This window comes from Drosophila eugracilis, unplaced genomic scaffold, assembly GCF_018153835.1.
Source record: "Drosophila eugracilis isolate 14026-0451.02 unplaced genomic scaffold, ASM1815383v1 contig_90, whole genome shotgun sequence".
Lineage (NCBI taxonomy): Eukaryota > Metazoa > Arthropoda > Insecta > Diptera > Drosophilidae > Drosophila > Drosophila eugracilis.
This window is the reverse complement of record NW_024573812.1, coordinates 4,834,063-4,858,271: the sequence shown is the minus strand read 5'-3', so window position 1 is coordinate 4,858,271 and position 24,209 is coordinate 4,834,063. Positions and strand designations below refer to the sequence as shown.

At 44.1% G+C, this 24,209-nt stretch overlaps 14 protein-coding genes across 15 annotated transcripts; 8 read left to right on the top strand and 6 right to left on the bottom strand.

Annotated features, from left to right (window-relative positions):
* The first annotated feature begins 166 nt into the window (after nucleotides 1-166).
* Nucleotides 167-5,528, top strand: LOC108113344. Of its 2 annotated transcripts, XM_017223907.1 has the most exons (3): nucleotides 167-610; nucleotides 671-4,724; nucleotides 4,778-4,891. In XM_017223907.1, exons 1-3 carry the CDS (start codon nucleotides 263-265, stop codon nucleotides 4,786-4,788), a joined length of 4,413 nt encoding a protein of 1,470 aa, XP_017079396.1. In that variant the 5' UTR covers nucleotides 167-262; the 3' UTR covers nucleotides 4,789-4,891. The 2 variants fall into 2 exon arrangements, with proteins under 2 accessions (XP_017079396.1, XP_017079395.1); XM_017223906.2 differs by having other exon boundaries at nucleotides 176-610; nucleotides 671-5,528.
* Nucleotides 5,529-6,035: 507 nt separating this feature from the next.
* On the bottom strand, nucleotides 6,036-6,706 carry LOC108112429 (protein lin-32). Its single transcript, XM_017222272.1, has one exon. The coding sequence runs from the start codon at nucleotides 6,683-6,685 to the stop codon at nucleotides 6,119-6,121; it is 567 nt and encodes a 188-aa protein (XP_017077761.1). The 5' UTR covers nucleotides 6,686-6,706; the 3' UTR covers nucleotides 6,036-6,118.
* A 1,278-nt stretch (nucleotides 6,707-7,984) lies between these two features.
* On the top strand, nucleotides 7,985-8,468 carry LOC108112420. Its single transcript, XM_017222263.1, has one exon. It carries the CDS (start codon nucleotides 8,161-8,163, stop codon nucleotides 8,314-8,316), a length of 156 nt encoding a protein of 51 aa, XP_017077752.1. The 5' UTR covers nucleotides 7,985-8,160; the 3' UTR covers nucleotides 8,317-8,468.
* Nucleotides 8,469-8,986: 518 nt separating this feature from the next.
* On the top strand, nucleotides 8,987-9,761 carry LOC108112997. Its single transcript, XM_017223407.1, has 2 exons — nucleotides 8,987-9,352; nucleotides 9,584-9,761. The coding sequence occupies exons 1-2, from the start codon at nucleotides 9,056-9,058 to the stop codon at nucleotides 9,614-9,616; spliced, it is 330 nt and encodes a 109-aa protein (XP_017078896.1). The 5' UTR covers nucleotides 8,987-9,055; the 3' UTR covers nucleotides 9,617-9,761.
* Nucleotides 9,762-9,781: 20 nt separating this feature from the next.
* On the bottom strand, nucleotides 9,782-10,963 carry LOC108112991 (isocitrate dehydrogenase [NAD] subunit gamma, mitochondrial). Its single transcript, XM_017223402.2, has one exon. The coding sequence runs from the start codon at nucleotides 10,936-10,938 to the stop codon at nucleotides 9,799-9,801; it is 1,140 nt and encodes a 379-aa protein (XP_017078891.1). The 5' UTR covers nucleotides 10,939-10,963; the 3' UTR covers nucleotides 9,782-9,798.
* Nucleotides 10,964-11,219: 256 nt separating this feature from the next.
* On the bottom strand, nucleotides 11,220-11,872 carry LOC108112995. Its single transcript, XM_017223405.1, has one exon. It carries the CDS (start codon nucleotides 11,772-11,774, stop codon nucleotides 11,280-11,282), a length of 495 nt encoding a protein of 164 aa, XP_017078894.1. The 5' UTR covers nucleotides 11,775-11,872; the 3' UTR covers nucleotides 11,220-11,279.
* Nucleotides 11,873-12,175: 303 nt separating this feature from the next.
* On the top strand, nucleotides 12,176-13,986 carry LOC108112990. The gene is made up of 3 exons (XM_017223401.1): nucleotides 12,176-12,445; nucleotides 12,710-13,509; nucleotides 13,568-13,986. The coding sequence occupies exons 1-3, from the start codon at nucleotides 12,209-12,211 to the stop codon at nucleotides 13,848-13,850; spliced, it is 1,320 nt and encodes a 439-aa protein (XP_017078890.1). The 5' UTR covers nucleotides 12,176-12,208; the 3' UTR covers nucleotides 13,851-13,986.
* A 76-nt stretch (nucleotides 13,987-14,062) lies between these two features.
* Nucleotides 14,063-14,728, bottom strand: LOC108112993. The gene has a single exon (XM_017223404.2). The coding sequence runs from the start codon at nucleotides 14,615-14,617 to the stop codon at nucleotides 14,123-14,125; it is 495 nt and encodes a 164-aa protein (XP_017078893.1). The 5' UTR covers nucleotides 14,618-14,728; the 3' UTR covers nucleotides 14,063-14,122.
* A 25-nt stretch (nucleotides 14,729-14,753) lies between these two features.
* On the bottom strand, nucleotides 14,754-15,445 carry LOC108112992. The gene has a single exon (XM_017223403.1). The coding sequence runs from the start codon at nucleotides 15,386-15,388 to the stop codon at nucleotides 14,765-14,767; it is 624 nt and encodes a 207-aa protein (XP_017078892.1). The 5' UTR covers nucleotides 15,389-15,445; the 3' UTR covers nucleotides 14,754-14,764.
* A 286-nt stretch (nucleotides 15,446-15,731) lies between these two features.
* On the top strand, nucleotides 15,732-17,892 carry LOC108112989. Its single transcript, XM_017223400.2, has 3 exons — nucleotides 15,732-16,024; nucleotides 16,499-17,298; nucleotides 17,563-17,892. Exons 1-3 carry the CDS (start codon nucleotides 15,788-15,790, stop codon nucleotides 17,843-17,845), a joined length of 1,320 nt encoding a protein of 439 aa, XP_017078889.1. The 5' UTR covers nucleotides 15,732-15,787; the 3' UTR covers nucleotides 17,846-17,892.
* Nucleotides 17,893-18,172: 280 nt separating this feature from the next.
* Nucleotides 18,173-18,543, top strand: LOC108112998 (MIEF1 upstream open reading frame protein). Its single transcript, XM_017223409.1, has 2 exons — nucleotides 18,173-18,377; nucleotides 18,431-18,543. The coding sequence occupies exons 1-2, from the start codon at nucleotides 18,210-18,212 to the stop codon at nucleotides 18,467-18,469; spliced, it is 207 nt and encodes a 68-aa protein (XP_017078898.1). The 5' UTR covers nucleotides 18,173-18,209; the 3' UTR covers nucleotides 18,470-18,543.
* On the top strand, nucleotides 18,472-19,007 carry LOC108112996 (probable peptide chain release factor C12orf65 homolog, mitochondrial). The gene has a single exon (XM_017223406.2). The coding sequence runs from the start codon at nucleotides 18,472-18,474 to the stop codon at nucleotides 18,913-18,915; it is 444 nt and encodes a 147-aa protein (XP_017078895.1). The 3' UTR covers nucleotides 18,916-19,007.
* On the bottom strand, nucleotides 18,940-20,779 carry LOC108112988 (RING-type E3 ubiquitin-protein ligase PPIL2). Its single transcript, XM_017223399.2, has 4 exons — nucleotides 20,672-20,779; nucleotides 19,658-20,612; nucleotides 19,452-19,603; nucleotides 18,940-19,394 (listed from the first exon to the last, which is right to left on the bottom strand). The coding sequence occupies exons 1-4, from the start codon at nucleotides 20,701-20,703 to the stop codon at nucleotides 18,980-18,982; spliced, it is 1,554 nt and encodes a 517-aa protein (XP_017078888.2). The 5' UTR covers nucleotides 20,704-20,779; the 3' UTR covers nucleotides 18,940-18,979.
* Nucleotides 20,780-21,085: 306 nt separating this feature from the next.
* Nucleotides 21,086-23,946, top strand: LOC108113212 (autophagy-related protein 9A). Its single transcript, XM_017223747.1, has one exon. It carries the CDS (start codon nucleotides 21,221-21,223, stop codon nucleotides 23,762-23,764), a length of 2,544 nt encoding a protein of 847 aa, XP_017079236.1. The 5' UTR covers nucleotides 21,086-21,220; the 3' UTR covers nucleotides 23,765-23,946.
* Nucleotides 23,947-24,209: the final 263 nt, after the last annotated feature.

Genomic DNA, 24,209 nt, shown 5'->3' with positions numbered 1-24,209 from the left:
AATAATAAAGCATCTATAGATTTATCGATTTATATGTAAATTTAGATCTTGTGTTGTATCATAAAATGAAAATGTTTAGTTAATTTAATTTAAGTAAGCATTTTCTGTCAAAAATTCTCCGCTTTCGGGCAAGTAATAAAAAAGTTCCAAGCTTTTGTTTTAAGTGTTCCCTACTCCTAGTTCTATAGGCTACAGGTGAACAACACTATGGAAAATTGATCACCGAGTGGATACGGATGAGTGCAAAGGACAGAGGGGCAACATGGCAGCTAAGTTAACAACACCGTTTTCGAATATAGAGCTGCTTAGAAAGACCCAGAAGCTGATCCATCTATATCGATCAAGCGAATGTCTGTGGAATCCGCAGTCTCCTGGATACCATAGTGTTTCTGTAAAGGAGGATGCTTGGCGAAGGATAACGCGCCAAATGAGATGCGGATTAACTCCTGACCAGGTGAAGTTGCAGGTTCTCGCTCTTCGGAACTATTACTCCAAGGAATGTGAAGCTATCCGACTTAGTCAACTTGAAGGTTACAAATATGTTCCCAGACACTCTTATTTCGAGGACCTACTCTTCTTGGGTAACCAGCAAAACGAGAACATAAGAAAGGTAAAAGGTGTTTTCGTAGGCCCATCAATATCAGAACCTTAATTCCCTTTTTTTCCGTAGTCCAATACAAGTTTCAGTATGGACCAAGACTTTAGCGTCTTGGAGGATGTATTCATCCAAGACGATAGTAGGACCATCAAAGCGACTTATCCGCCGAACTATTCTGAGGCCACATTCTGTTATCCTTCAGTTTCTTTGAGTGAATGCCCTAGTAATACAAAACGAGACTACACCTTCTACAAGATGATCCTAGAACCTGAACCACCAAACGAGGAGCACATACAGAACTATAAAGAAAGATACACTTCCGGCAATGATCGTTGGTATCCAACTTCTTATTGCTTGCAATGCAAGTCAGAGGAGGCAGATGATCCCTGTGCAGCGTGCGAGAGAAGAAACCGTTGTTCTAATTCCATAAGTAACAGCTGCCTGAAGCCACGAAGTAGTTGCAGAGCTAAGACTACTAACAAGAAACGTTCTCAGGAAGAGTGTCAGTGTGGAAGTCAATCTCAAGATATGTTAAGAATTAGGCAACATCGTTCTAATAGTCAATGTGGTTGTACAACAAAACGCAGTCCGCGAGCCCATCAAAGCGGCGTCTTCGTTGATATGAGCAACTGGATTGGTAATGAGGCCAACAATAGTGTATTACCAAGAGATAGTTGGCCAGGTCCCAGGCTATGTACTCAAACCCGCAGGGAGTGGAAGCCTCGATATCGCAAAGGAATACCTGACGAAAATCGAAAATGTTACAGTGGAAGTTGGAAGCGGAATAACGATGCCATGTGCCAGCAACTTCAGGAAAAGTTGGCAAACCAGGAGAACAAAAGTGGCGGTTGCTCTGATGAAGGAGGTTCTGGCCATAGCCGTAACTGCAACTGTCGCCGGCGGTCGGGTATGGATCAGCAGAATGGGATGCCTTCGCAGAAAATGAGCCAAGGAAAAAGTGAACCTCAGTCCATATCAAATAATCCTCCCAATGATCCTGGACAGAATACCAATAATCAGCCGATTTCGGATCGATATTACAACGATAATAATCAGCCAAATGTTCAACCCAATCGGTGTAGTATCTATGGATGTCAGTGCATGTATTGTAATCGAATTGTGGTTCCACCCCAGGAAAACTACTATCCACCAGAAGCCCTCGACCAGAATCCTGCGAGTTTCAACCGTAGAATTCCTCCAGGAAATCAAGTGGGTCAGGTTCAGCCTTATAGAGAAATAGAATATTTTAATGATTTCGGACGATCTGGTTATCCGGAACAACAGCATGTGTACTGCATCAATGCAGAGAATGCAGACATGTGGGTACAGGCTCAGGCCACGGATACAGCTGCCAATCCTGCCCAGATGCCAATGGCGCCGTTATCAACGTCTTGGCAGGAGGAAAAGAAGGGAGCATCATCTCAACCCGGTGACGAGAGCAACCCTTTAACACCCATCTCCATCCCACAGCAGGATCAAAACAATATGTATTCGTCCAATGCTAATGCCAGATCCCACCCCGAACAGGCACTTTCCACAAAATCAAATTTGAATTCACCTCCACAGAATATTCTCTTTGTCGAGTGTCCTGCCTATAAAAACAAACCAAGAACTAAGGACCAAAAATACCAATCAAATAGAGGGAACTACCAAAACCAAGAGCCAGACTATGATACCGATGAGGAAACTTCTAATTACGTAGATCGTGCAGCCCAAAGAAAAAATCGAAATGATCATCAGAGAAGTAGGCCAGAGGATGAGAATCGTTCTCGCAGAAGACCAAATAAACAAGATTCTGATCGTCCAACTCAGTTAAAGCAAAACTGTGACGATGTGAGGTGCCCAGCTAACAGAAGCGATCGAAAAGATCAGGCTTCTCAAAGAAGAAATCGAACTGATGAAAGAGTTGCAAGTAACCCTGATTCCAACTATGAAGATTCTCCTTTACCACGTCGAAGAAATGATGACACCGAGACCCCCAACGATCAAAAAGTTTTTCAATTACGGACCGATGATTCTGAATTAATAGAGTGTCCAGCTTTTAGTGACACAAATCCCCAAGAGTGTCCGAATTTGAAATACAGGCGTGAGGAACCCAGTTGTCAGGATGGGGAAGAAAGAATTGCTCAAAGAAAAAGGCCTCCATCAAGGACTCGGGATTATGAGGAGGAACCGAAATCAAGTCCCAAACGAAGGCAAGAACAAGATAGATATACCAATAAAAGATATACTGGGCAAGACGGTGAAGATAATTCGAAACGATCCCCAAGGAATCGCAACTTTGAGGAGAAGGCTACGCCAAGTTCTAGAGGAAAATCTCAAGGCAAAAGTAGAAATCGTCCCGAAAATGAAACCTACGAAGAAACGAATCCAAATCCGAGGGATAGATATAGTGGTCAAGGAAGGGAAGATAACTTGCGGTCCAAGACGAAACCAGCTGATGAATCTAACAAACCACAAAGACGAAATGGAGAATACTGTACTGATGAAACCTGTCCGTTTAGCAGTTCTAGACAAGATTTAAATAGATCTGGACGGCAACCAAAAAATATGAGGGAGGTAGAAGATCCCAGATATGGTTATGGTGAAAATCAGAACTCCGGAAGAAAAGATTTCGGGTGCAATGATGACACGTGTCCATATGCTGATACCGGGAAAGCGAAAGAAATGCCACGAAAACGACGTGATCAAACGAATCCTAAAGAGCAGGGTGAAGAAGCAAACGGAGCAAGAAGACGGTATAGGGATGAATCCTCGCCAAGAAGGCAATTGCGGGATGGTGATAAAGCTCAGAATCAAGGGAAAGGCCGAAGAGAAGTTGGTAATTATAGAAATCAGAGAAAGGAAGTTCCCGCTGAAATGGATGACTATGAATATGAGCCAAATAGTAGGGGTTACGAATCAAAAAGATATAAAAATACAAACAGCGACTCCGATAAAGACTTGGAAGTTCGTTCGCCAGTGGATGAATTTAACAAGTATCCTAGAAGTGAAGAAAGAAATCAACCTCGTAGATATGATGAAAGACAAAGAGATTACCGCAGTGAAAATCAATACAGAAGTAATAGGAATGCAGAAGAATCGGATTGCTTGTGTGACGAAGACATGGACTCTGAAGGATATGACGCCTATAATGGCTATCCTGTAATGGATAAGAGAGAATATAATAGAACTGAAAAATCTAGAAGACCCAAACAACCTCTGAGTTACGATAACTCTGAAAGCGAGGAAAGGGAATACCATAAGTCGGATAACAAAAGAGATAAGAAGCCTACTTATTCCAGGGGAACTGATGTATACTGTAGGTGTAGTGCTGATGATTTTCCCAAAACCAATGATAGGAATATGAATTCTACACAAAATAGAAGTACTCGAAAGCCTAGAAATGATCAAAGGACTACTGACAATATGAGAGATGGCAAAAAAGAAAGAACCAGAGGAGTCGAAGAAGAGGTTGTGGACTGTGAATGCAAATTCGATGATGCCAACGCCTATCAAAAATATGTTGCAGAGCCAGAGACTTCCATTCCCAATAGAGGCAGAAGAGATAAGCAAGATCTGGATGATCCTGGAATAGATAATGGAAACGAAATAGTTATATGTGAATGTGAGCCCGATGAAGATTATAATTCCAAATTTGAAAATAGGAATACCAACCAAAATGGTAATGGTAATATAGTCCCTGACGAAGGATGTTTTTGTGAGCTGAAAAATGATCCAAACGAGCCCAAGATAACTGTCCCAAAGAAACGAAACCAAGCCGGTAGCATTTGTACGGCACTCAACTTGGAGAAACCCCAGGACGAAACCAAGAAACCCAAACCATTGGAGTTATTGAACAGCTTAAAGTTGGAAAGAAAGATTAATAAAGCGAAAACAGGATTAATCAGTGATAACCAGCTTCCTCCTGTCAAGAAGAGACCCCGCCCCAAAACTGGAATATCCCCTAGAGTGCAGTCCAGATCCGCCAGCCCCGTTCGCCTTTCTGGAGCTCAGAGGGCTCAGTTAGAAGAACCAATGAAGCAACGAACCACGACGAAAACTGGAGGTCAATCCTCCGAGTATGGCAGCCGTCCTACCCAAAGCGCCGCCAAGAGAACTATGGACACAAAAGCAGCTGTCAACAGCAAGTTGCCCTTTGACTTAAAATCGGCCGCTTATTTTATTTGCAAATTACAGGACCACGGTAATCACCAAAAGTACCTCCTCGTGGTGCCGAAGAAATCGATTGGACCATCCGATGGCCACCAGATGGGCCCAGGACAAGCGTCTGTGAAGCAGCTGCACTGCCCCCGGCAGTGCTCCGGCTCTCAGGGCATGTCCTGGGTCGATTCGTCGACCGTCAACCAATCGCAGCCATCTCGGCCATCTCAGCAATCCCAGCCGACGGAGGGTCTCTCAGTACTGGGTTCCTTCAGGGTTCCCTCGGTCCTGGCCAAAACAGCGCTGGACATCATCAATGAGCACCTGAACATGAAGAGTGTAATACCAACTCCAGATGTCAGAGAATCGATGCCTCATCCAAAAAAGATCCGGCGGTCTGTACTATATCGAGCTATGACATCAAGACCAAGGAGACCTGTTCTACGGCCATCCAACAAAGCCAACGTTCCGGTCCTGGACGAGAACAGGACTTTATTGCTTACCAATAATCCCTTTCAAAATTTGAGTTTCGGCGATAACGTGCGAGATGTTATAGTACTGCATCCACCGGTTCCTGGTTTTCGACCATCGAAGAACTCCTTCAGCAAGATCGATGTAGAGATGCAGCACATCATAGTCCCAGGCGAAGACACTGAGGCGATTCCACTGCCACCCAAGCCGCCTACAAAACCCAAGCGAGTGTATCCTCGGTGATCAATCCATAGCGTAATGTCCTAACACATACTTCCTGCCCCTCGAATCATATAAAGAACAGCACCCAACCGAAGCCGAAGGACTCAGCTGGCTTTTATTCAATGAGAGTAGTTCTAGGCCAGGAGCCCAGGGGCGTCATGCTTCGACGCCCACTGCGGTGGCGGCAACATTTTGTCGGGATCGTTCGGGGTTAGACCAAAACTTGACATTCTCCTATCAATGAACTTTTCAGTAATTAATTTATGAACGTTTTCGAAACCATTGAGGCGTAGCCAAACGATCCGATGGCCAATTGAATCTGGGGGGTTCATGAAAAAGTGGGTTTGAATAGCGGGGTGTTAAAACTGCCAAAAAGGAAGTAAACTAAATTGGCTGATTTAACAGAATTTTTTTTATTTCTTTTTAAAGCTGCCAATGTCTTTAGTACAATGAAGACACTCTTAGGTTACAAATTTGTATTACCATTCCAAGAAATATTTATCACCATATTCAAGGGGACCAAGTCAAAAGATCAAAGGTTATGGGCTTATATTCCAATCTAAAAGTAATGAATGTCACTAAACTTCAATTGTCCATTCCATTTATTTCTTTTTAATCCCTATTCTACAGTAAGAAGAAAATCACATATCTTAAGTCTAAGAGAGAATGTTTTGCAGTATCCATCTATGATAAGGATCCTCCGGTTAACCCAAAGCTGCTTTCACTGCCACTGAATATTGTGTAGGCTGAGGCATCTACCTCCACATCTCCGTTGTTAAGGAGATCGCATAGTGCCAGGATGTAGGACTGGGCCATCTGGAGAGTTTCGAACTTGGACAACTTTTGGTCGATGGAGGGAGCAGGCACTACTTCCCTCAGTCGATCGAAAGCTTCATTAAGACCATTCATGCGCTTCCTTTCCCTGGCATTGGCAGCCTGTCGTCTTCGTTTCTGGACCGTTGGACTGAGATTGGTCAGATCGGGACTGCTTTTCTTGCCCTCCGATCCTGTGGAGCTGTTACTCCGTCGTTTGTTCTGCTGTTGACTGGGCTGGGTTGGTAGTTCCAGGACTGGAGCCATTTCTGGTTGAGTTCCGCCTGCGGTATCTAGGAATTGCCATTCCGGTGATAACAAAGCCGATTGTCCATAATCCTGCGTAGAAATGGGTAACTGGGTCAGGTTATAGTTGGGACTGCCCAGGTATTGGGAACTGCCGTCCTCCTCCGAGGCAGACGAGTAGTAGTAGCTCATGGCAGATCTGCGCGGCTTGAAAGTTTCGATGGAACTGAAACGATCCCGAGTCCCGGCGTTACAGTCAACCCCCGCGAGATGCGTTCTACAAATATTTTCACCGCCGTTCTGACCAAGTTTGTGTAAGTGGCCCGCAAATGACCCCTGGCCCCAGGATCCTCGCAGTTATTACCATATCCCTGCCAAAGGATCTCCCCGAGGAGCAGGGGTGACTTTGACCCCCGGCCGCACACTTAGGGGTTAGAAGTGTGCCTCTCTCGCTTTACCTCTCTTTGTCTCTCTCTTTCGCTAGCCTACACCTACACTTTGCGTATTGCCATCTCGCTTGCACAGGGCACGCGTCATATCTTGCCAAATTGGTGCTATCATGCCATGTGATCTTCTCCTCTCCTCTGTTCCCCGTAATTTGTGACTTTCACGCTCAACAGCACACGACCGAGTGGATGGTAGAGGAATAGGTAGAGGGAGAACGAGAAGGAGAGCTGACGAGGATGAGCTACTGTACTGGACGGCATGGGCCATCAATTAACTCGCTGGCGAACTGCATTCTGGCTCGCGTCTAGTGACCATATGCTGTACTGCACCGACACCGACCCAACTTCGGTTAGGAACCAACATATGGTCGAGACCTAGTGCTCGGCGTGGTTGCCTTTGGTTCTCAAAGGTTTTGTCCTTGGGATAAGCACGACATTTGCCGTCTAGCCAGTCGTCGAATCAAACTATTAACTGGCATTGTATAAATATCCTATTATAAAGTGGCTATGAAAAACACATATTGGATTGTTAATTACCTTGTTTTGTGATTAAAGATCCCTTGGGATATTATTTTTAAGTAATAAATAAATAATAATAAATTTATTTTTAGATATAAGGGAAAAGTGACATTTATTACTGAAAAATTACAAAATATTTGCACATCTCTTTCCTAACATTTAAATTTTTGATAGTATTGAGTTTAGCGTTTAAATAAGAAGGTGCTATATGATATTGCTACTACAAATATATATTTTTTTAATTTTTATTAATTATGATATATTATTACAATCTTTTACTTTCGCTCTTTATCATTGTTATCTCATCGAAATGGAGAAGAACCTGTTTGCGCATGCACCGTTAACGGCTGAACTCCCATCTCCAAGTTTTCCTTGTCCTCCCCCTTTCCCCTTTCTGACAAGCTTGCAACGGCACTTTCTCTCTCTCCTTCTCTCTTTGCGACTCTCGTTTTGTTTTGTTGAGAAATACGAGGCGAAGACGAAAGGAACTTCGTGTTTTGATACAGCAACAGGATTGAATATAACGGGAGCCAGCCAACGCAGTGTTATCATTTGAAGAAAAGAGTTTGTCCCATATAAGCACGGTGAAATTAACCAGGATAAGAGGTTTTGGCTTATCAGGTTATAGAAGATTAACTGATAAATCAGCCAAGACAACACCTAAGCAACCTTTACTCGTCGGAAAAACCAACCCACCCACGGATGTGTCTGTACTTGGGAGTTGTGGAGCACCTACTGGATGTGGTGGCCTACTGCATGTGTCGTGTCCTGGAGCTCTCCTTGTTCACCTGCATGATGGTTTGCGGATCCCTGAAGGCCAAACTGACCCATGGACCCACCAACGAGCTGGAACAATGACCAGGACACTATGAGAGTTGCTAAAAAGGATGCGCTCAATGCATATGTGTGTGTGTATGTTTTGTATGTTATTTGTGTGTGTGTGTGTTTTGTTTCAACTAAAATTTAATAAAGGAAACTTTTCTAGTGGCGAATAAATTACGACTTATATGTGTGTAAACGATTGTCTTTTCCTCCTTGTTGGCCGGGAATTGAGCCATAACTCAAGGATTGCCCACGGCAAGGATTTGCTCTACGGCTCCCTGGATTTTTCGCCGTTGTTTATCCAGCTCTCTTTGTTTGTTTGTGTTGCGGAGTCGTTCATCGTACTTATTAGCCTTGGGTTGGGACTATATAGGGGGTACAGAGGGGTATACGATGCCAATTTGCATGATGATATAGTATCGACTGGGGCTTACATACTTACATACATGCTCCTACATGCTGGGCAATTGTGTTGCGGCTTTTGTTTTTGGCGCCTGCAAATATGCTTCACTTCTGGCCAGACATTTTATTACCATTGCCCACCCCCCAGAACAAACTCCATTCATAGGTTATACTCCGGGATTTATGTAGTTGTTTACAGCCGCCGGCTGGAATATAAATTTATTCAAATTGTACGTGCAAATGGTAGGACATAACGTTTATGACCCACACCTCCATAGTAGGCACTGGGAATCTGTCTTTCGAACACCCAATTAAAGTTTTGAAACATTTCTGATAGCTCAACAACTAAATCCTACTAAATTTTCCTCCGATCATGGATAACGCATTGAAATCATTAAATAAACCAAACAAATTTTATCCCACCCACATGGACGAAGATCTAAAAGAATCCGTCGAATTGGAAAAGGATATTACTAATGGGGAAGAGGATCCACCGATCGTATACGATTACATGAAGTATCCCAGTAAGAAGGGGAAGCCAGGCAAGCTGATAAAGAGCTTGAAGCCCCAGAAAACTGTTACCTTCAAGATGATGGTAGAGCTGGTGACCTTTACGGAAAATTGGAAGGTGAAGATGTGCGAGAGTAAGCTGCGTTCGGAGGAGGAACAGGTGTGGTTGAAGATCCTAAAAGCTAGTTTTAGACGCTCTAAAAATTTGTATTTCTGATGCATTTAGGCCGCAAAAAACTTTTAAATTTTATACAAATGACTTTTAATAATTAATATCCAGTTTTTAAGCGCTAAAAACTAATAAAATATAATTTTTTCTGGTAAAAGTCTCAATGCTTCAGAAATATAGTTTACTTGTATTTTTTTTTAACTACTAAGTCTAAATTTTCAGGCCAAGAACTCCCTGAAACGGTGCAACTATTGACCATATAGGCTTGTGGATAATGTGCGGATACCCCAAAATTTTGGGCTAAAATATGTTTATTTTAGTAACAATTAAAAAAATTACATGTTTGCTTAAGAACTAGGTAATTTGTTTTATTATTTTAATAAAAAAATTCCTCAAAGAGTGTTTTTTCAAATTTTTGGAAATAATTTACAAGAAATTTATTTACTTTGATTGTAGCCTTGGCAACGCAGCTGGTTGATAATGTTGCAGATAACGTACTCGCCGGTGTCCTTCCCACCGAACTCCTTAGTCCGGATACCTTCGTCCATGGTACGCAGCATCTCGCACCACAAGGCATCCGAGCACTTTTTGTGGCCCAAATGTTCGAAGAGATCTACGATGGTGGATACGATGCCATAAGCACTTAGTGTGGCATAGTTGGTCAGCGAAAGCTTTGTTTGTAGCGGCTTGAATACGGCATGGGTATCTCCGATTTCCACGGCACTGAAAAGATTAGATCCGCCACAAACGGCACTGCAGATCGACGAGAGAAATGTGGCATAGCGATCGCTGGCAAAAAGACAGTCAAAGTATATGGGATCCGTTACAAGCCGACTGACGGCATCATCCAATTCCATGAACTCCAGCTCCAGGCATTCCTTATAGGGACAGTGCATTCGTTTGGCAGCTGCCACCATGGAACCATCAACAATGGGCCACTCCTTGGCCTTGTTAATCAAAGTCACCCGTTTTCGACCCGCTGCAACAGCCGCCTTAAAGGCATAGTTTAGGTACTTATCAATGGACTTTTGGCTAACGACTGATAGGGCCTCCACAACACCCTTAACGGGTGAATATTCTAGTTCATTGTAAATGCCCATGTTGTTTTGGCCAATCATCAGAATGTCTACGCCCGGAAAGCGGCACTTGAAACCTGGAAAACTGCGTGTCCGGGTCTTCAACACGTACAAGTCCAAATCGTTACAGATCTTGAGGGCCTTCTGCTTGGATTGCTCATCAGCCTGGTTGTCCACATGCACCGCGGTTCTATTCCGGAGCACCGAGTTGAAGTACTCATCATCCTGGCCCGCTTCGATTACTTGCACCTCCACAGGCACTCGGCTGCTCTGCAGCAGTGACTTAACGAAACGAGCTCCCTGTTCGCCAATCATAGTGCTGCCAGTGAGCAAGGAGACAGTATTGATACCGCCGTACTTAGACTTTGGCATCACGTTAACGGGGTCAAGTCGTGTGTCTCCTTTGGCATAAGCCGCTGCTACGCTGCTGTTTATGTCACTCGAAGCGTGGCGCGTAATGATCCTGGACAGATACCGGGTCACTTTTGAGTTACGCCACATTTTGTTTGATTTAAAGGGAGATGGGTCCAAAAAGGTTAACTTACAAGTGAATAAATGACAGGATCAGCATTGCAACATTATGGATTGAGATTATGATATTTACAAATGGCTAACTCATGAAAATGGAAGGAAAATGTTAGTCTTAGCTTATTGGAACAATTGTTTATGGTATATAAATTATAGTGGCTTCCAATTCAAGCATAGCTTAAGAGTATATACAGAAAATAGGGGTTAATGACTTAACTGGAATTCCCAGTTTCAACAAAAAAACAAAAGGAAAATATTCTTACACCACCCACTTTTATTTATCCCACACTGCAAAAACCTGCCCAGGATTACAATTACAAATCGTAGCAAAGTGACTTATTGGGACATGGACAACCATCGATGCCGTAACGACCAATCGGGATGTCAGTCTGTGTCTCCTTGTGCTGAGGCCCAGGCAACATGTAGAAGTTGGCGCTGAAGTACCTATCCGGAAGGTAGTACGTAGGGTACTCAGCTCTCAGCCTCTCGTGATCCTCTCGTAGCCATGTGGCTATCCAAGGAGCTGTTCGACTGGCTTCCAGGCGGTACTGCTTTGGTTTCGCCATTCGGATGGGAACTTCAAGATGCAGTTTTGTATGAGGGATGTAGGACAATAGTTCCTTGTCCAGTTTAACTGCCTGCTCTTCCCGGATTTTGACGCAAGTGGCGCACTTGCACTTTCCACCATGGTAGCAGTACCGCTTCCGACCATCCTCGTCCACCATGAGCAGTGGCGTGCAGACGGGCTTCGGATTCGGCTGGGCCTCCGTCTGCGTCGCAACTGACTCCTGGGCGGGATCGGAATACATTGTGGGATCTATAAATCTAAGCCTCGTTTCGATAAGGTTACGAAAGATTTAGATTTCTAACTAAGACTTGAATTTTATCCAGCAAAATCCATGTTAACGAGACGGCACACGTAGATCAGTGCTTTAGAATTAGAATTTCTGGTTTAGGAATCGTAACGGAACTCTCTGAAAGAGTATGCAAAGCTCTTACTGGTTATAAATTAGCTTACCAATATTGCCATTCTCTCAGCAGGAGAACAGGAAAGCTCTAAACGTTTATAAATGATATAAAAGCTTTTTATTTAGCTCAAATTATTTCGTCAAATTTCGAAAAGAGCTTGAGCTTAAGCTTTATCATATTGTAAATTCTACTGTAAGTACTCGGAGTATCTCATATTATTTTCTGATGTACAGCAGTTCAGATCCCTTTTATACTTAGTAAATATATAGACACCATGAAAAAGATCGAAGCTGAGACCGAGTGGCTGCGATCTACGATTCTTCCGAAGATTCTCAAAAACGGACGCCTGGTGGAGAACTACAGCGATTCCAAGGCAAACACCTTCAAAGTGGGAGACATCGAGATTGATGTGATCGGACACAAGGAGGCCTTTATGCTCACTTTTTGCTACCGGGCCATCATCAACTTTGAATATGACGAAGAAAAGTTTCAACACAAAATGGTCGTTAAGGTACAGTCACATAAAAATAATTAAATATGATCAGAGGCATTGGAAATTTGAAAATGGGCCTCCACTGAAGTTACATAAACAATTACAGCGGACACCCCCATTAAAAATAAATAGTATAAGCCCCAGATACAGCGTCAACGGATAAAGATATGTCTGTGCCAGTTTTATGGACCAGCAAACACAGATTAAAGCGTTTTAAAGTGCTCTTTTTAATATGCTCTTTTTTAAGCCATAAAAAATGAACACACTTTTTGTTCCCCATAGAAAACTCATGAAATGTCCCCAGAAATGTATGACGCCGTCCAGTTTGGATCACTCTTCAGCAACGAGATAAACTTTTACACGGAAATTCTCCCAGAGATACAAAAGCTGACTGGGGGAAAGTTCGCCGCTCCCAAGTATTATTACAGCGAGTTGAATCGGTATTCAGCAGTGGTCATCCTAGAGAATTTCTCCGAGCAGGGATGGCGGGTGACGAAGGATCGGGTAGGCCTAAGCCTGAAACACGCTCTCATTGCTGTGGATTACCTAGGAAAGTTTCATGGTTTTGCCTACGCCATAAAGCACACGAATCCGGAGAAGTTTGCCCAACTGACCAACTGTTTGAGGGAATCTCGTTACGCCACCGATGAGCTTCATCCAGAGTGGGTACTCAGTATGAAGACCATTATAAAAAGAATAGTCAAGGCTGTGGGCACCTTTCAACCTCAGATTGACAAAGAGTTTGTGAAGCACTTGGCAAACGTGATCTCGGATTTTAGACTTTATGGTAGACAACGAGTTGCGCGGAGGGAACCACTTGCAACACTTTCCCACGGTGATTATTTACGGAATAATGTCGCATACAAATATAATGACAAGGAGGAACCGCTGGAGATCATGATGTTCGACTACCAGACTTTGCGTGACTCCTCTCCCATGATTGATCTTTCAGTGTTTCTGGCATTATCCATTTATGCCGATGTTCGATATCAAAACTTTGAGGAAATCTTCGAGAAATACAGCTCGGCGTTATATGATAGCTATAGGGAGCACGCCAAGGATGAGGTTCCAGAGAGCATGAGGTTAGGATTTCAACATATACTTTACAATTTGACATAAAGCATCTTCTGTGTCTTTCAGTCGTGCAGAGCTTCTAAAGGAATATGTTCGATTCCTGCCGTATAGTGTGTCCATAACGGGCAGTTTCCTTATGAATTTAGTAGCGCCCTTAGATATTTCTGTAGAAGAAATGTTTGCCAAGAAGATGTCGGATGCCGAGATCATAGATCAGACCATGAACCAGGGCGGGGAAATAGTTGATAAGGAAGTTGCCCACCAGGTTAAGGAAATGCTTGAACTGAGCCAACTCACTGGGGTCTCCATAGATGATGACATTGATATGGAAAAGTGGCCAAAAAGTTGAGCATCTGCTTCGCAAAGTTGGTAGGTTAAGTATCGCAAACATGGGCAGATAACGTTATGATTCCAAAGTACTTAAGCATTTAATAATTTGTATATTAATTTAAAAATTTTTTACAAACGCCGCAGTACAAATTTATAAGGTTAAAAATTATTAATATAAGTGCTGAGAATAATTGTGTTAGCTAACCATCTAACCAAGAAAAGGTACTATTATTTCCTTCTGAAATCTTTATTTTCCCTCACTGCCCCATCGAAACCTGCCCAGGATTACAATTACAAATCGTAGCAGAGCGATTTGTCGGGACATGGACAGCCATCTATGCCATAGCGCCCAATTGGGATGTCCGTCTGGGTTTCCTTGTGCTGAGGTCCTGGCAACATGTAGAAGTTGTCGCTGAAGTATCTATCCGGAAGGTAGTAAATGGGATACTCAGCTCTCAGCCTCTCGTGATCCTCTCGTAGCCATGTAGCTATCCAAGGAGCTGCACGCCTGGCTTCCAGGCGGTACTGCTTTGGTTTCACCATCCGAATGGGAACTTCAAGATGCAGTTTTGAATGCGGGATGTAGGACAATAGTTCCTTGTCCAGTTTAACTGCTTGCTCTTCCCGGATTTTGACGCACGTGGCGCACTTGCACTTTCCACCATGGTAGCAGTACCGCTTCCGACCATCCTCGTCCACCATGAGCAGCGGCGTGCAGACGGGTTTCGGACTCGGCTGGGCCTCCGTCTGCGTCGCAACTGTCTCCTGGGCGGGATCGGAATACATCTTGGGATCTTGGTCGATGGATTTGGATACGATAGATTTGGTGTTCTAACTTAGACTTGAAGTAAATCCAGCAAAATCCATGCTAACTACATAAAAATTTCGGAACTTGAATTGGAAAATTTCACAATGTGAACAAGTGAATAAAGATCACAAGTGGATGGGAACACCTCCACCGCATGTAACACTTAATGCTAAGTGTGTTTGTGCCGCGGAGGAGTTCCACAACCAAGAGAGATCTCTATACTGATCACAATTTCTATCTATATTCCGCCTCAAGGTCTTATCTCCCGTGCAATAAATGTTCTGGGTGAGATCCTTTCCATTAAGCTTTGCCAGACCACAATCTGGACATAACAGAGTCACGTTTGGATGTCTTTCAGCTGCCTTCATCTGTCGGTAGTAATCCTTCAGCTCACGCTGTCGCACTTCGATAAAGAACTCCCGCATACGTGGAGAGTCCTGAACGATTGGTTCCTTTTCGGGTATGGTACTAGGTGGCAAAGGGCAGGTGGTTTCGGGAGATTGGGAATTCTTGATCTCTTTGAACTGAATGGCTCGTTTGCTCAATCTCTTGCTCCTTCGAGAAGAATCGGAAATGTATGAAATACTATCCAAGTCCTCAATCTTAAATAAAGCATTCGTCTTTTTTTGAACTCGGGGTGCCATATTAGGTATTCCCCTGCGTTCTGGCCTTTCCGTTAACTTGGGAATATAGGTGTTGACCCTGGTCATTGACCCAGTTGTATTCAACAAATACCATTTAAGCGACATTTTCTATTTAGTAAATGGTTAGTAAATGCTAAGTTAGCGAATGTTTAAAAACAATTAATTTTGACAACAAATCCCTGGAGAATAAAATGATAAAAATGCATTTGAATTTATTAACCATAATTTTTCACTTATCCTTCTTTAAACCATTTAAGTTCTTTATCTCTCTTAGCGAGTTTCAATATTCTTATTTATTGCATCATCAGAATGTGTAATTACAAAACTCTCTTAATGATTAGAAAGCTTTCGACTTTTCTCTTTAGTCTATTGGTTTCATCTAATCTCTTAAAGAGCGTAAGCTCTTGGAGAGTATAAATTCCACCTAAAACCGTCGCAGTTGCTCATTCATTTTCCGAAAGTTAAGCAGTTTGAATCGACAGTATATACACGATCATTGGCAGAATGGAAAAGATCGAGGCGGAGACCGAGTGGCTGCGATCTACAATTCTTCCAAAAATTGTAGAAAGCGGACGACTGGTGGAAAACTACAGCGATTCCAAGGCAAACACCTTTAAAGTGGGAGACATCGAGATTGATGTGATCGGACATAAGGAGGCCTTTATGCTCACCTTTTGCTACCGAGCCATCATCAACTTTGAATACGACGGAGAAAAGTTCAAGCAAAAAATGGTCGTTAAGGTATAGTCACATAAAAATAATTAAATAAGATGAAAAGTGTTGATGGGAATTTAAAAAAGTGCTGTTGTTCAATCACAGTAACCAAGTCACGAAATTGAATGGCATAGCGTTCAGTGCACATCCCCACTTAAATTGCATAGTATATAGTAAAGTGTATAAAGTATAATCCAAGTTGCTGTGTCTACGGATAAAAATGCATACATTTCCCAGTTTTGTTGACCAGCAAACACAGATAAGTACGTCGCGAGTAGGAAGGTTCAATGCATTGTGCGCAAACATTGTGAAATTGTTCAAAATGCCTAGTTTTTGTTTTTACGGTCTTATCAAACCACTTGTAGATCGAAACTAATCGAACGATAACAGGTTTTAATCTCACATAGATTACCAAACTTAGTCTAATAATGAGCTTTCATTTTTGGGAAGTATGTTGCGGGTCATTGTGCTTACTAAATGCATTTTTATTTGTTTTCGTAGAAAACCCATGAAATGCCCCCAGAAATGTATGACGCCGTCCAGTTTGGACCACTCTTCAGCAACGAGATAAACTTCTACACGGAAATTCTCCCCGAGATTCAGAAGCTGGCTGGGGGAAAGTTCGCCGCTCCAAAGTATTATTACAGCGAGTTGAATCGGTATTCAGCGGTGGTTATCCTAGAGAATTTCGCAGAGCACAGTTGGCGGGTGACTAAGGATCGGGTAGGCCTAAGCCTGGAACATGCCCTGATTGCTGTGGATTACCTGGGAAAGTTCCATGGTTTTGCCTACGCCATGAAGCATAGAAATCCTGAGAAGTTCGGCCAACTGATTGACAGTCTGAAGGAATCCCGCTATGCCAGCGACTTTATTCATCCGGAATGGATGCTCACAATGAAGACGAGCATCAAGCGGGCAGCCAAGGCTGTGGCGACCTTCCAACCCCAGATTGACGGAGAGTTCGTAAAGAAGTTATCCTTCCTAATTGGCGATTACAACATTTACGGAAGGCAACGGGTGGCGCCCAGAGAACCATTAGCGACACTTTGTCACGGAGATTATGTCAGGAATAACGTGGCATACAAATATAATGACAAGGAGGAACCGCAGGAGATTATGATGTTCGACTACCAGACTTTACGAGTCTCCTCTCCCATGATCGATCTCTCAGTTTTCCTGGCTGTGTCTATTTATGCCGATGTACGATATCCTAACTTCGATGCAATCTTTGATGAATACTGTTCTGCATTATATGATAGCTATAGGAAGCACGCCCAGGCGGATGTTCCAGAGAGCATGAGGTGAGAACTTGCAAGATTTATGTTAATATATTATTTCTTAAAAATGAAGATATTTATTATATCATATAAAAATTAATTTTAATATGCACATATGTCGTAAATTTTCTCAAAAAATAATGCATGTTATGATTTATAATTTAAATCTTATCGAAAAAAATGTTTTGGGCTACAATCGAAAAAGTCATTCAATGTTTAAAATGATAAGATAACTATTCCTATAGAAACACTAAAGCTGCTATATTAAACGTATTCTTTATCTTCCAGTCGTTTGGAGCTTCTGAAGGAGTATGTGCGATTCCTGCCGTATAGTGTGTCCATATCGGCCAGTTTCCTTATGACTTTAGTGCAGCCCTTGGATATTTCGCCGGAGGAGATGTTTGCAAATCAGATGACGGATGAGGAGATCATAGATCGGACCATGAATCAGGGCGGGGATATAGTTGATAAGGAGGTTGCCCACCAGGTTAAGGAAATGCTTGAGCTTAGCCAACTCACTGGGGTCTCCATAGATGATGGCATTGATGTAGACAAGTTGCCCAAAGACTAATCATTTCCAAAGTGCAATCGGTAGATAATAAAATAAATCAAACATGACCTGCATTATATTTATTGTGTTAAAAATGGACTAAAAATCGATTCTCGGCATGACTACAAATTTTTAATGGTGATTGGTCAATCGATTTAAGAAGGCGTATAGCACCTGAGCATTCTATTCTACGGCCTTTATCAATTTCAATTCAAAATACAATCTTATCAATATGTATTTTTTTTAAGTGTTCTATTATCAGCACTGTTATTGTTTTGATCGCTAGCTGCAACAGCTGACTGTAGTGCGGTAATGCCAACTTGTTATCAAAACAGACGCTGCCCAACACTGTCTCACATGTGAGAAAAACATATCAAATCAAAAAATGATTCAACCTTCGCGGCAGCAAATTTTGCGTTTGTACAAGCATTTAATTCGATACGGCAATCACTTAAAGCTTACCGATAAAAACTATTTTCTGGGAAGAGTACGGCACGAATTCCGGGAGAACCGGTCCCTCACAAGTCCGGCAGAAGTGGAGTTCAGTTTTAAGGTAAACACCACATTTGCATTTCATAACAGTTTAAGAACAAATTTATATTTCAGCGCGGAGAGACCCTGCTGAAGAAGGGTCGAATTCTATAGGGATGTTGCGAGGTCTGGTGCGCATCCTGGCGCTTCCTCCATCCGCTGTACGTTGCAAATCCACAGCCAATCTGGACTACTCACGCTTTCCCACGCTTCAGGAGTCAGAGATCGAGGAGACTTTCATGCGAGGCAGTGGCCCTGGTGGCCAAGCGGTGAACAAGACCTCCAACTGTGTGTTTCTACGCCATCTGCCAACCAACATAACCATCAAGTGTCATACACATCGTTTAGCTTCTAAAAATCGAGTGGAGGCCAGGAAACTCCTCCTTGAGAAACTCGATAACCATCTGAATGGAGAGCATTCCATTGCGGCCCAAATAAAGGCCCAAGAGCAGAGGAAGTCCACAGAGCGGCGTCGGCGGCAGGGAAAACTGCAGGAAATGAAGAAAAGCTGGCAGGATAGAGAACGCACAGATGGAGGAACCGAAACCACTGATAAATAGTCAATATCAAGATTTTTTTACCAATTTACAATATCTAAAACTTTTATTTTTGAAACGGAAACGGTTACCAACTGGAGAAATTACCGAAACCATTTGTAAGTTTTTTTTTCTTGGCGGGTTGGGCGGCAGGAAGGGTTGAATCTGGCTTCTTGGTCATCGCCTGAAGTTTCAGGTACTTACCAACGCCTTCCCTGTACACTTTGAGCGGTTCCTTCATCCGCTTTTGCTGCTCCTCTTTTTGCACAGTCTCCTGTTTGCTGGCCGCCTCTTCCTCGCGCTCCTTGGCTAGCTGCTCAGCTGCCTCCGCAAAGGGATTTACAAAGACCTGTGAGGACTCAATAATGATGTCCTCAATTGGTCTGTCCTTGTTGTCCACCTCGATGTTCTCCATTTTTTGAAGAGTGTCCAAACCGCCGACGAGCTTGCCGAATATTGTGTGCTTCCCATCAAGATGTTTGCAGGAGCGGTAGGTTATAAAGCTACGAAATAGTAGAGCTTATAAAAATCTTGAGAACAATAAATCGTGGTTTACTCACAACTGAGAGCCATTGGTGTTGGGCCCTGAATTTGCCATGGAAAGCACTCCCCGACCTGTGTGCGTGAGATTGGGTTTGAACTCATCTTCAAATTTCTTGCCCCATATGGATTCGCCGCCAGAGCCACTGCCTGTGGGATCACCACCTTGCACCTGTAGAGAGAATAACTATAATCTAGAGTTTTTTAAACAGTATTTCATACCTACAATAAAATTCCTTATAGATCGGTGAAACATAACATTATTGTAGTAACCATTGGCGCAATGCTTGATGAAGTTATCGCAGGCTCGAGGAGTTTGGTCGCAGAAGAGTTCCAGGTTAAGGGGACCGAGATTAGTATTTAAGCGAACGTAACCTTTCTTTTTAACCCTCTCATACTTTACTATGTCATCATCTATAATTGCCGCCTCTATCTGGGACACGGGCACCATGGCGGTGGATGTAAAACTGGCGGCCACAGCTCCTGTTGAATAATGAGCAGCATTGAACTTATCGGCTGTGAGCTTTGAAGTGGATGGTTTCTCCTCTGCAGGCTGGTAGTCTTGCTGCAACTGCTCCAGAGTTTCCTTGGTCTCCAGATTCATGGTTTTAATACGTCCGCTGGCTGGATTCTTTCTCTCTAGCTGCTCTTCTTCCGTCAGAACACGCAGGTTCTTTTTAATGTGATGGAAGGTGGAGATATCATATTTCTCAAGTCTTTGAGGATCCTGTATGGTGATGATATCCTTGCGCTGAAAGGGCGTGTCGTCCACAAGATCCTTCCAGTTTTTCGTCTTGATGTTTAGCTGGTCAATGGCCTCCCAGCAATAAACATTTCCCGTGGTGGCCACCGCCACAATGTGCGAGTTCTTGCTGAATGGTTTGAACAAGGCGGGGCAGTGGTACTCATCGTTTGCATTCCTGTGGAAATTGAGTTTGACCAGCGACTTGGAGTCCATCTTCTGCCCGCTGATGGGATTTACTTTGAATGTCTTCAGAAACTTAAGGATAGCCTCGTACTCGAAGACATTACCCTGTAGATCGCAGTAAGGCATCTCGTATGGGGCCAATGTGATGCAGCAATGCTCAAAGGGCAGCCGTTTGAACTTGACATGGTCGTTCTCCAAGGATTCTACCTTTTTCCCGCCGTACAACTCACTCCACTCTGTGTACGTGAGGTACCTTTTAAAGAAAGGGGTTAACTTGAGTTTTATGGATTTTTAACTGTATAAAATACTCACATTTTATCTTTTTGATGCTGTCTTTTACCCATTTTGGCTGTTTTTAAATTAAAATATGAGGATTTCCTTTACCAAAATTTGTTTACAAACGTGTGATGGAACTGCCAACTCTTGTGCAGACTTACTTTATCTTTTATAGCAGCGAGAGATTGTCATATACAAAATATTAATTGTTAATATAATATTGCCATTAATATTTATTTTGAACTATTTGATTTAAAATGTTTTTCTTTTTGATTTTTTTTTGCAATTAATGAAAAGTTGTAATATATATGTGTACATTCTAGCCTAAGAAAAGCATAAACGAAAACTATACAACCTATCATATAAATTCCCTACTGCACTGGCAGTGTGAACAGCCTGCAGTAAAAACTGCACTAGTCATCTTCACTTATTACTTTACCAGTATTTCTTTCGTTGGCCAACACTAAGTTATGTAGAAACAGCTGTTCGCTGGGAAGGTTCAGCAGAATCAAACAACAAAGAATTTTCCAACTTATACTATACGGCGATATAAATAGGCAGCACGGTTGACCTTGACGTTGGGCGATGTCTAGCCCCCATATCAACTACCGCTCCCTGGCCGAGGAGGCGGCCAGTCCGTTCCTGGAGCATCATTCCTCCGCAGGCCAAGGCCCAACAAAAACACAAGACGCAAAAGCGAACGCAGCTGCTGCGCATTTAGACCCCCTCGGTGAGCATGGTTTGGAACACGCGCTGGAGGAGCCCGACACAGAGCACGAGGGTGAGGACACGCCTAGGAATAGTGGCGTCATGATTCACATGGTTCCGGAGACGGGGCGTGCGCGGTGGAACCACATCGAGGACCTAGATTCGTTCTTCTCGCGGATGTATCAGTATCAGCAGAAGCACGGTTTTACTGTGATTGTTATTGACGAAATGCTACAGGTCCTGGAGTTTGGTTTCGTCGTCTGGCTACTTACTGTTGTGATGCACTGCGTCCGTTTCGACGTACTCTTCGGGGATACCCTTCCCATGGGTGACAACCCAACCAAGACCACTTTATCCGATGTGTTGGTTCCCACAGGGGAGTGCATAGCCAGCTTTAACTGGTTCACCTACCTGGTTGTGTTCATAGCCGCCATTTACATGGGCATCCGGCTGCTAAAAATGGTCTACCACATCACTCAGTACGCCGACATTAAGAGATTCTACAACTCTGCACTTCACATTGAGGACTCGGATCTGGATAACTTCACCTGGCACGAGGTGCAACAGCGCATCCGTCGTGTTCAAGCCGAGCAGCACATGTGCATCGACAAGGAATCGCTTACAGAACTGGACATCTATCATCGAGTACTCCGCTTCAAGAACTACCTGGTGGCACTGATGAACAAGCAACTGCTGCCTGTGAGATTCCACATACCGCTGTACGGAGAAGTTGTATCGCTCAGTCGTGGTATGTTATTCAACATTGATTTCATCCTGTTTCGCGGCCCGGGATCTCCTTTCCAGAACAACTGGCAGCTGCGAGATGAATTTGCTGTGCGTAGCAATCAAACGGAGTTAGCGCAGCGCCTGTCCAAGTTAATCTTAGGAGTGGCGCTCCTCAATTTACTGCTGGCGCCTGTGATCTTTGTCTGGCAGCTTATCTACTTCAGTTTCTCCTACGCAAACATCTTGCGTAAAGAGCCAGGTGCCCTTGGGCTGCGAACGTGGTCGAATTACGGTCGCCTCTACCTGCGTCATTTCAACGAGCTGGATCACGAATTGGATGCCAGACTAAATCGAGCATACGACTACGCCGATCGATACCTTAACTCCTTTTCCTCGCCACTGGCCGCTGTGATAGCCAAAAACCTGCTTTTTATCAGTGGAGGTCTTCTGCTGCTCATCCTTGGATTGGGTATTTACGAAGAGCACGTCTTCCAAGTGGAGCATGTGCTCTTTATCACCGCCGGGCTCGGTGCCATAGGCGTGGTCTGCAGAACTCTCATTCCCGATGAGAACCTTATATGGTGCCCGGAACAACTGATGACCGCAATTCTGGCCCACGTTCACTACCTGCCCTCAGAGTGGCGCCAGCAGGCGCACACTGCTAAAGTTCGCCAGGAGTTTAGTAACTTCTTCCAGTTCAAGGCTGGCTACTTACTCAGCGAGATCTTCAGTCCGTTCGTCACACCTTTCGTGCTGATCTTCGTGTTCCGGCCAAAAGCCATTGAGTTGGTGCGTTTCTTTAGGACGTTCACCGTATCAGTGCGGGGAGTGGGCAACGTTTGCTCCTTCGCCCAGATGGATGTGCGCAAGCATGGCAATCCCGACTGGCAGCTTACCAGCGAACTGGAGGAGATGACCCGACCTGGAGCTCAGCAGCCGCATCAGCAGCAAGAGCCGCAGCAGAAGAGTTTGGCTGGCGGAAAGACGGAGATGTCGCTGCTGCGCTTCACACTCAACAATCCCGAGTGGCAAATGCCGAAAGAAGCCAAGCAGTTCCTGCGTGGCGTCAGGGAGCACGCTGTGGGCGAGCTGGTCCAAGCCAAGACTTCAATGGTGCAGGAGAATCCGCTAACCAATAGCCTCATCTCGTTTGGCACTATGGGAGCGGACTATTGTTCCATTGCGAACTCGGTGCTGACTGCCCAAGTGACGCCACAGCAATTAGAGATCTCGCAATCGCTTCGTCCGGGACTGGGACCCGTGTCTGGAGGATTTCCCGTCGCAGCCAGCGACTTCCGCCAGATGTTGCAGCAGAATCTGTCGGCCAGCGTAGGACCGCTGGACAGTATGCGCCGGTTGCGTCTCAGCCGGGCTGAAGGTCGCTTGGAGGGTCCTTCGGATACCCTGCTCTACGGACTCTGTGGCATGGATCCGCGTGTAGGCAGCAGTCCCTTGAACGTGGGTGTGGCCGATATGTGCCTGAGTGCCCTTTATCTGCACGAGTTGAACCAGCAGAGGCGCCAGGCGCGTCAATCCCGCATCGACGAGGCGGAGGATGAACGTCCAGGACCAAGCCATTGGCCGCCTGGTCCACCGAATGCTCCGTCGACTGCCGGTGGTTCCGGCTCCCGCCATACCGTGATTACCTCAAAGGCTGCCGAGAGCACGCCGCTTTTGGGCAGCATCCGCTCATAGCAGCGGCCAGAGTGGATCTAACCACTTGTAGAGCTAAGGACCACCCATTCTGCTATTAGTGATTAATCTAAGTTTTAAAGTGTAAACGAACGAGCGAACGACGTCGTCTAGTGCGTAGATAAACTAATCTGAAACTAAGCTAAACTAAACGAGAAGCAATAAACTTAACTGCATTATCAAAATTAAAGGCTTTATTTTCTGGGGTTGAACAAGAGTGAATTTTCAAAAAATAACTTTCTGAACTGGCCTATCAACCCAACTAAGCAACATAAAAATTCCATTTTCATTGTGAAGATTATATTTAATGACTTTACGACTTATCCCGATCTTACCGCTCCGGGTTGTGGGAATCCTAAAATGACACCTCTGCCAGCTCTGATGGATGGCCCCCATTTGTAGGCATTGTTGGCACACCACATCCACCTGGTTCCAAGATCCAGATGCG

Excerpts from the sequence above, each read along its gene's own strand:
- LOC108112996 (XM_017223406.2), top strand. The coding sequence starts at position 18,472 with ATGTTGCGAGGTCTGGTGCGCATCCTGGCGCTTCCTCCATCCGCTGTA.
- LOC108112991 (XM_017223402.2), bottom strand. The coding sequence starts at position 10,938 with ATGTGGCGTAACTCAAAAGTGACCCGGTATCTGTCCAGGATCATTACG.
- LOC108112990 (XM_017223401.1), top strand. The coding sequence starts at position 12,209 with ATGAAAAAGATCGAAGCTGAGACCGAGTGGCTGCGATCTACGATTCTT. Across the intron at positions 12,446-12,709 it reads AACACAAAATGGTCGTTAAG|AAAACTCATGAAATGTCCCC; the intron begins GTACAGTCACAT and ends TGTTCCCCATAG. Across the intron at positions 13,510-13,567 it reads GAGGTTCCAGAGAGCATGAG|TCGTGCAGAGCTTCTAAAGG; the intron begins GTTAGGATTTCA and ends TGTGTCTTTCAG.
- LOC108113344 (XM_017223906.2), top strand. The coding sequence starts at position 263 with ATGGCAGCTAAGTTAACAACACCGTTTTCGAATATAGAGCTGCTTAGA. Across the intron at positions 611-670 it reads AAAACGAGAACATAAGAAAG|TCCAATACAAGTTTCAGTAT; the intron begins GTAAAAGGTGTT and ends TTTTTTCCGTAG.
- LOC108112997 (XM_017223407.1), top strand. The coding sequence starts at position 9,056 with ATGGATAACGCATTGAAATCATTAAATAAACCAAACAAATTTTATCCC. Across the intron at positions 9,353-9,583 it reads TGCGTTCGGAGGAGGAACAG|GCCAAGAACTCCCTGAAACG; the intron begins GTGTGGTTGAAG and ends CTAAATTTTCAG.
- LOC108112995 (XM_017223405.1), bottom strand. The coding sequence starts at position 11,774 with ATGTATTCCGATCCCGCCCAGGAGTCAGTTGCGACGCAGACGGAGGCC.
- LOC108112429 (XM_017222272.1), bottom strand. The coding sequence starts at position 6,685 with ATGAGCTACTACTACTCGTCTGCCTCGGAGGAGGACGGCAGTTCCCAA.
- LOC108112989 (XM_017223400.2), top strand. The coding sequence starts at position 15,788 with ATGGAAAAGATCGAGGCGGAGACCGAGTGGCTGCGATCTACAATTCTT. Across the intron at positions 16,025-16,498 it reads AGCAAAAAATGGTCGTTAAG|AAAACCCATGAAATGCCCCC; the intron begins GTATAGTCACAT and ends TTGTTTTCGTAG. Across the intron at positions 17,299-17,562 it reads GATGTTCCAGAGAGCATGAG|TCGTTTGGAGCTTCTGAAGG; the intron begins GTGAGAACTTGC and ends TTTATCTTCCAG.
- LOC108113212 (XM_017223747.1), top strand. The coding sequence starts at position 21,221 with ATGTCTAGCCCCCATATCAACTACCGCTCCCTGGCCGAGGAGGCGGCC.
- LOC108112998 (XM_017223409.1), top strand. The coding sequence starts at position 18,210 with ATGATTCAACCTTCGCGGCAGCAAATTTTGCGTTTGTACAAGCATTTA. Across the intron at positions 18,378-18,430 it reads AAGTGGAGTTCAGTTTTAAG|CGCGGAGAGACCCTGCTGAA; the intron begins GTAAACACCACA and ends TTTATATTTCAG.
- LOC108112992 (XM_017223403.1), bottom strand. The coding sequence starts at position 15,388 with ATGTCGCTTAAATGGTATTTGTTGAATACAACTGGGTCAATGACCAGG.
- LOC108112420 (XM_017222263.1), top strand. The coding sequence starts at position 8,161 with ATGTGTCTGTACTTGGGAGTTGTGGAGCACCTACTGGATGTGGTGGCC.
- LOC108112993 (XM_017223404.2), bottom strand. The coding sequence starts at position 14,617 with ATGTATTCCGATCCCGCCCAGGAGACAGTTGCGACGCAGACGGAGGCC.
- LOC108112988 (XM_017223399.2), bottom strand. The coding sequence starts at position 20,703 with ATGGGTAAAAGACAGCATCAAAAAGATAAAAT. Across the intron at positions 20,613-20,671 it reads CAGCATCAAAAAGATAAAAT|GTACCTCACGTACACAGAGT; the intron begins GTGAGTATTTTA and ends TTTCTTTAAAAG. Across the intron at positions 19,604-19,657 it reads GATCTATAAGGAATTTTATT|GTGCAAGGTGGTGATCCCAC; the intron begins GTAGGTATGAAA and ends TTCTCTCTACAG.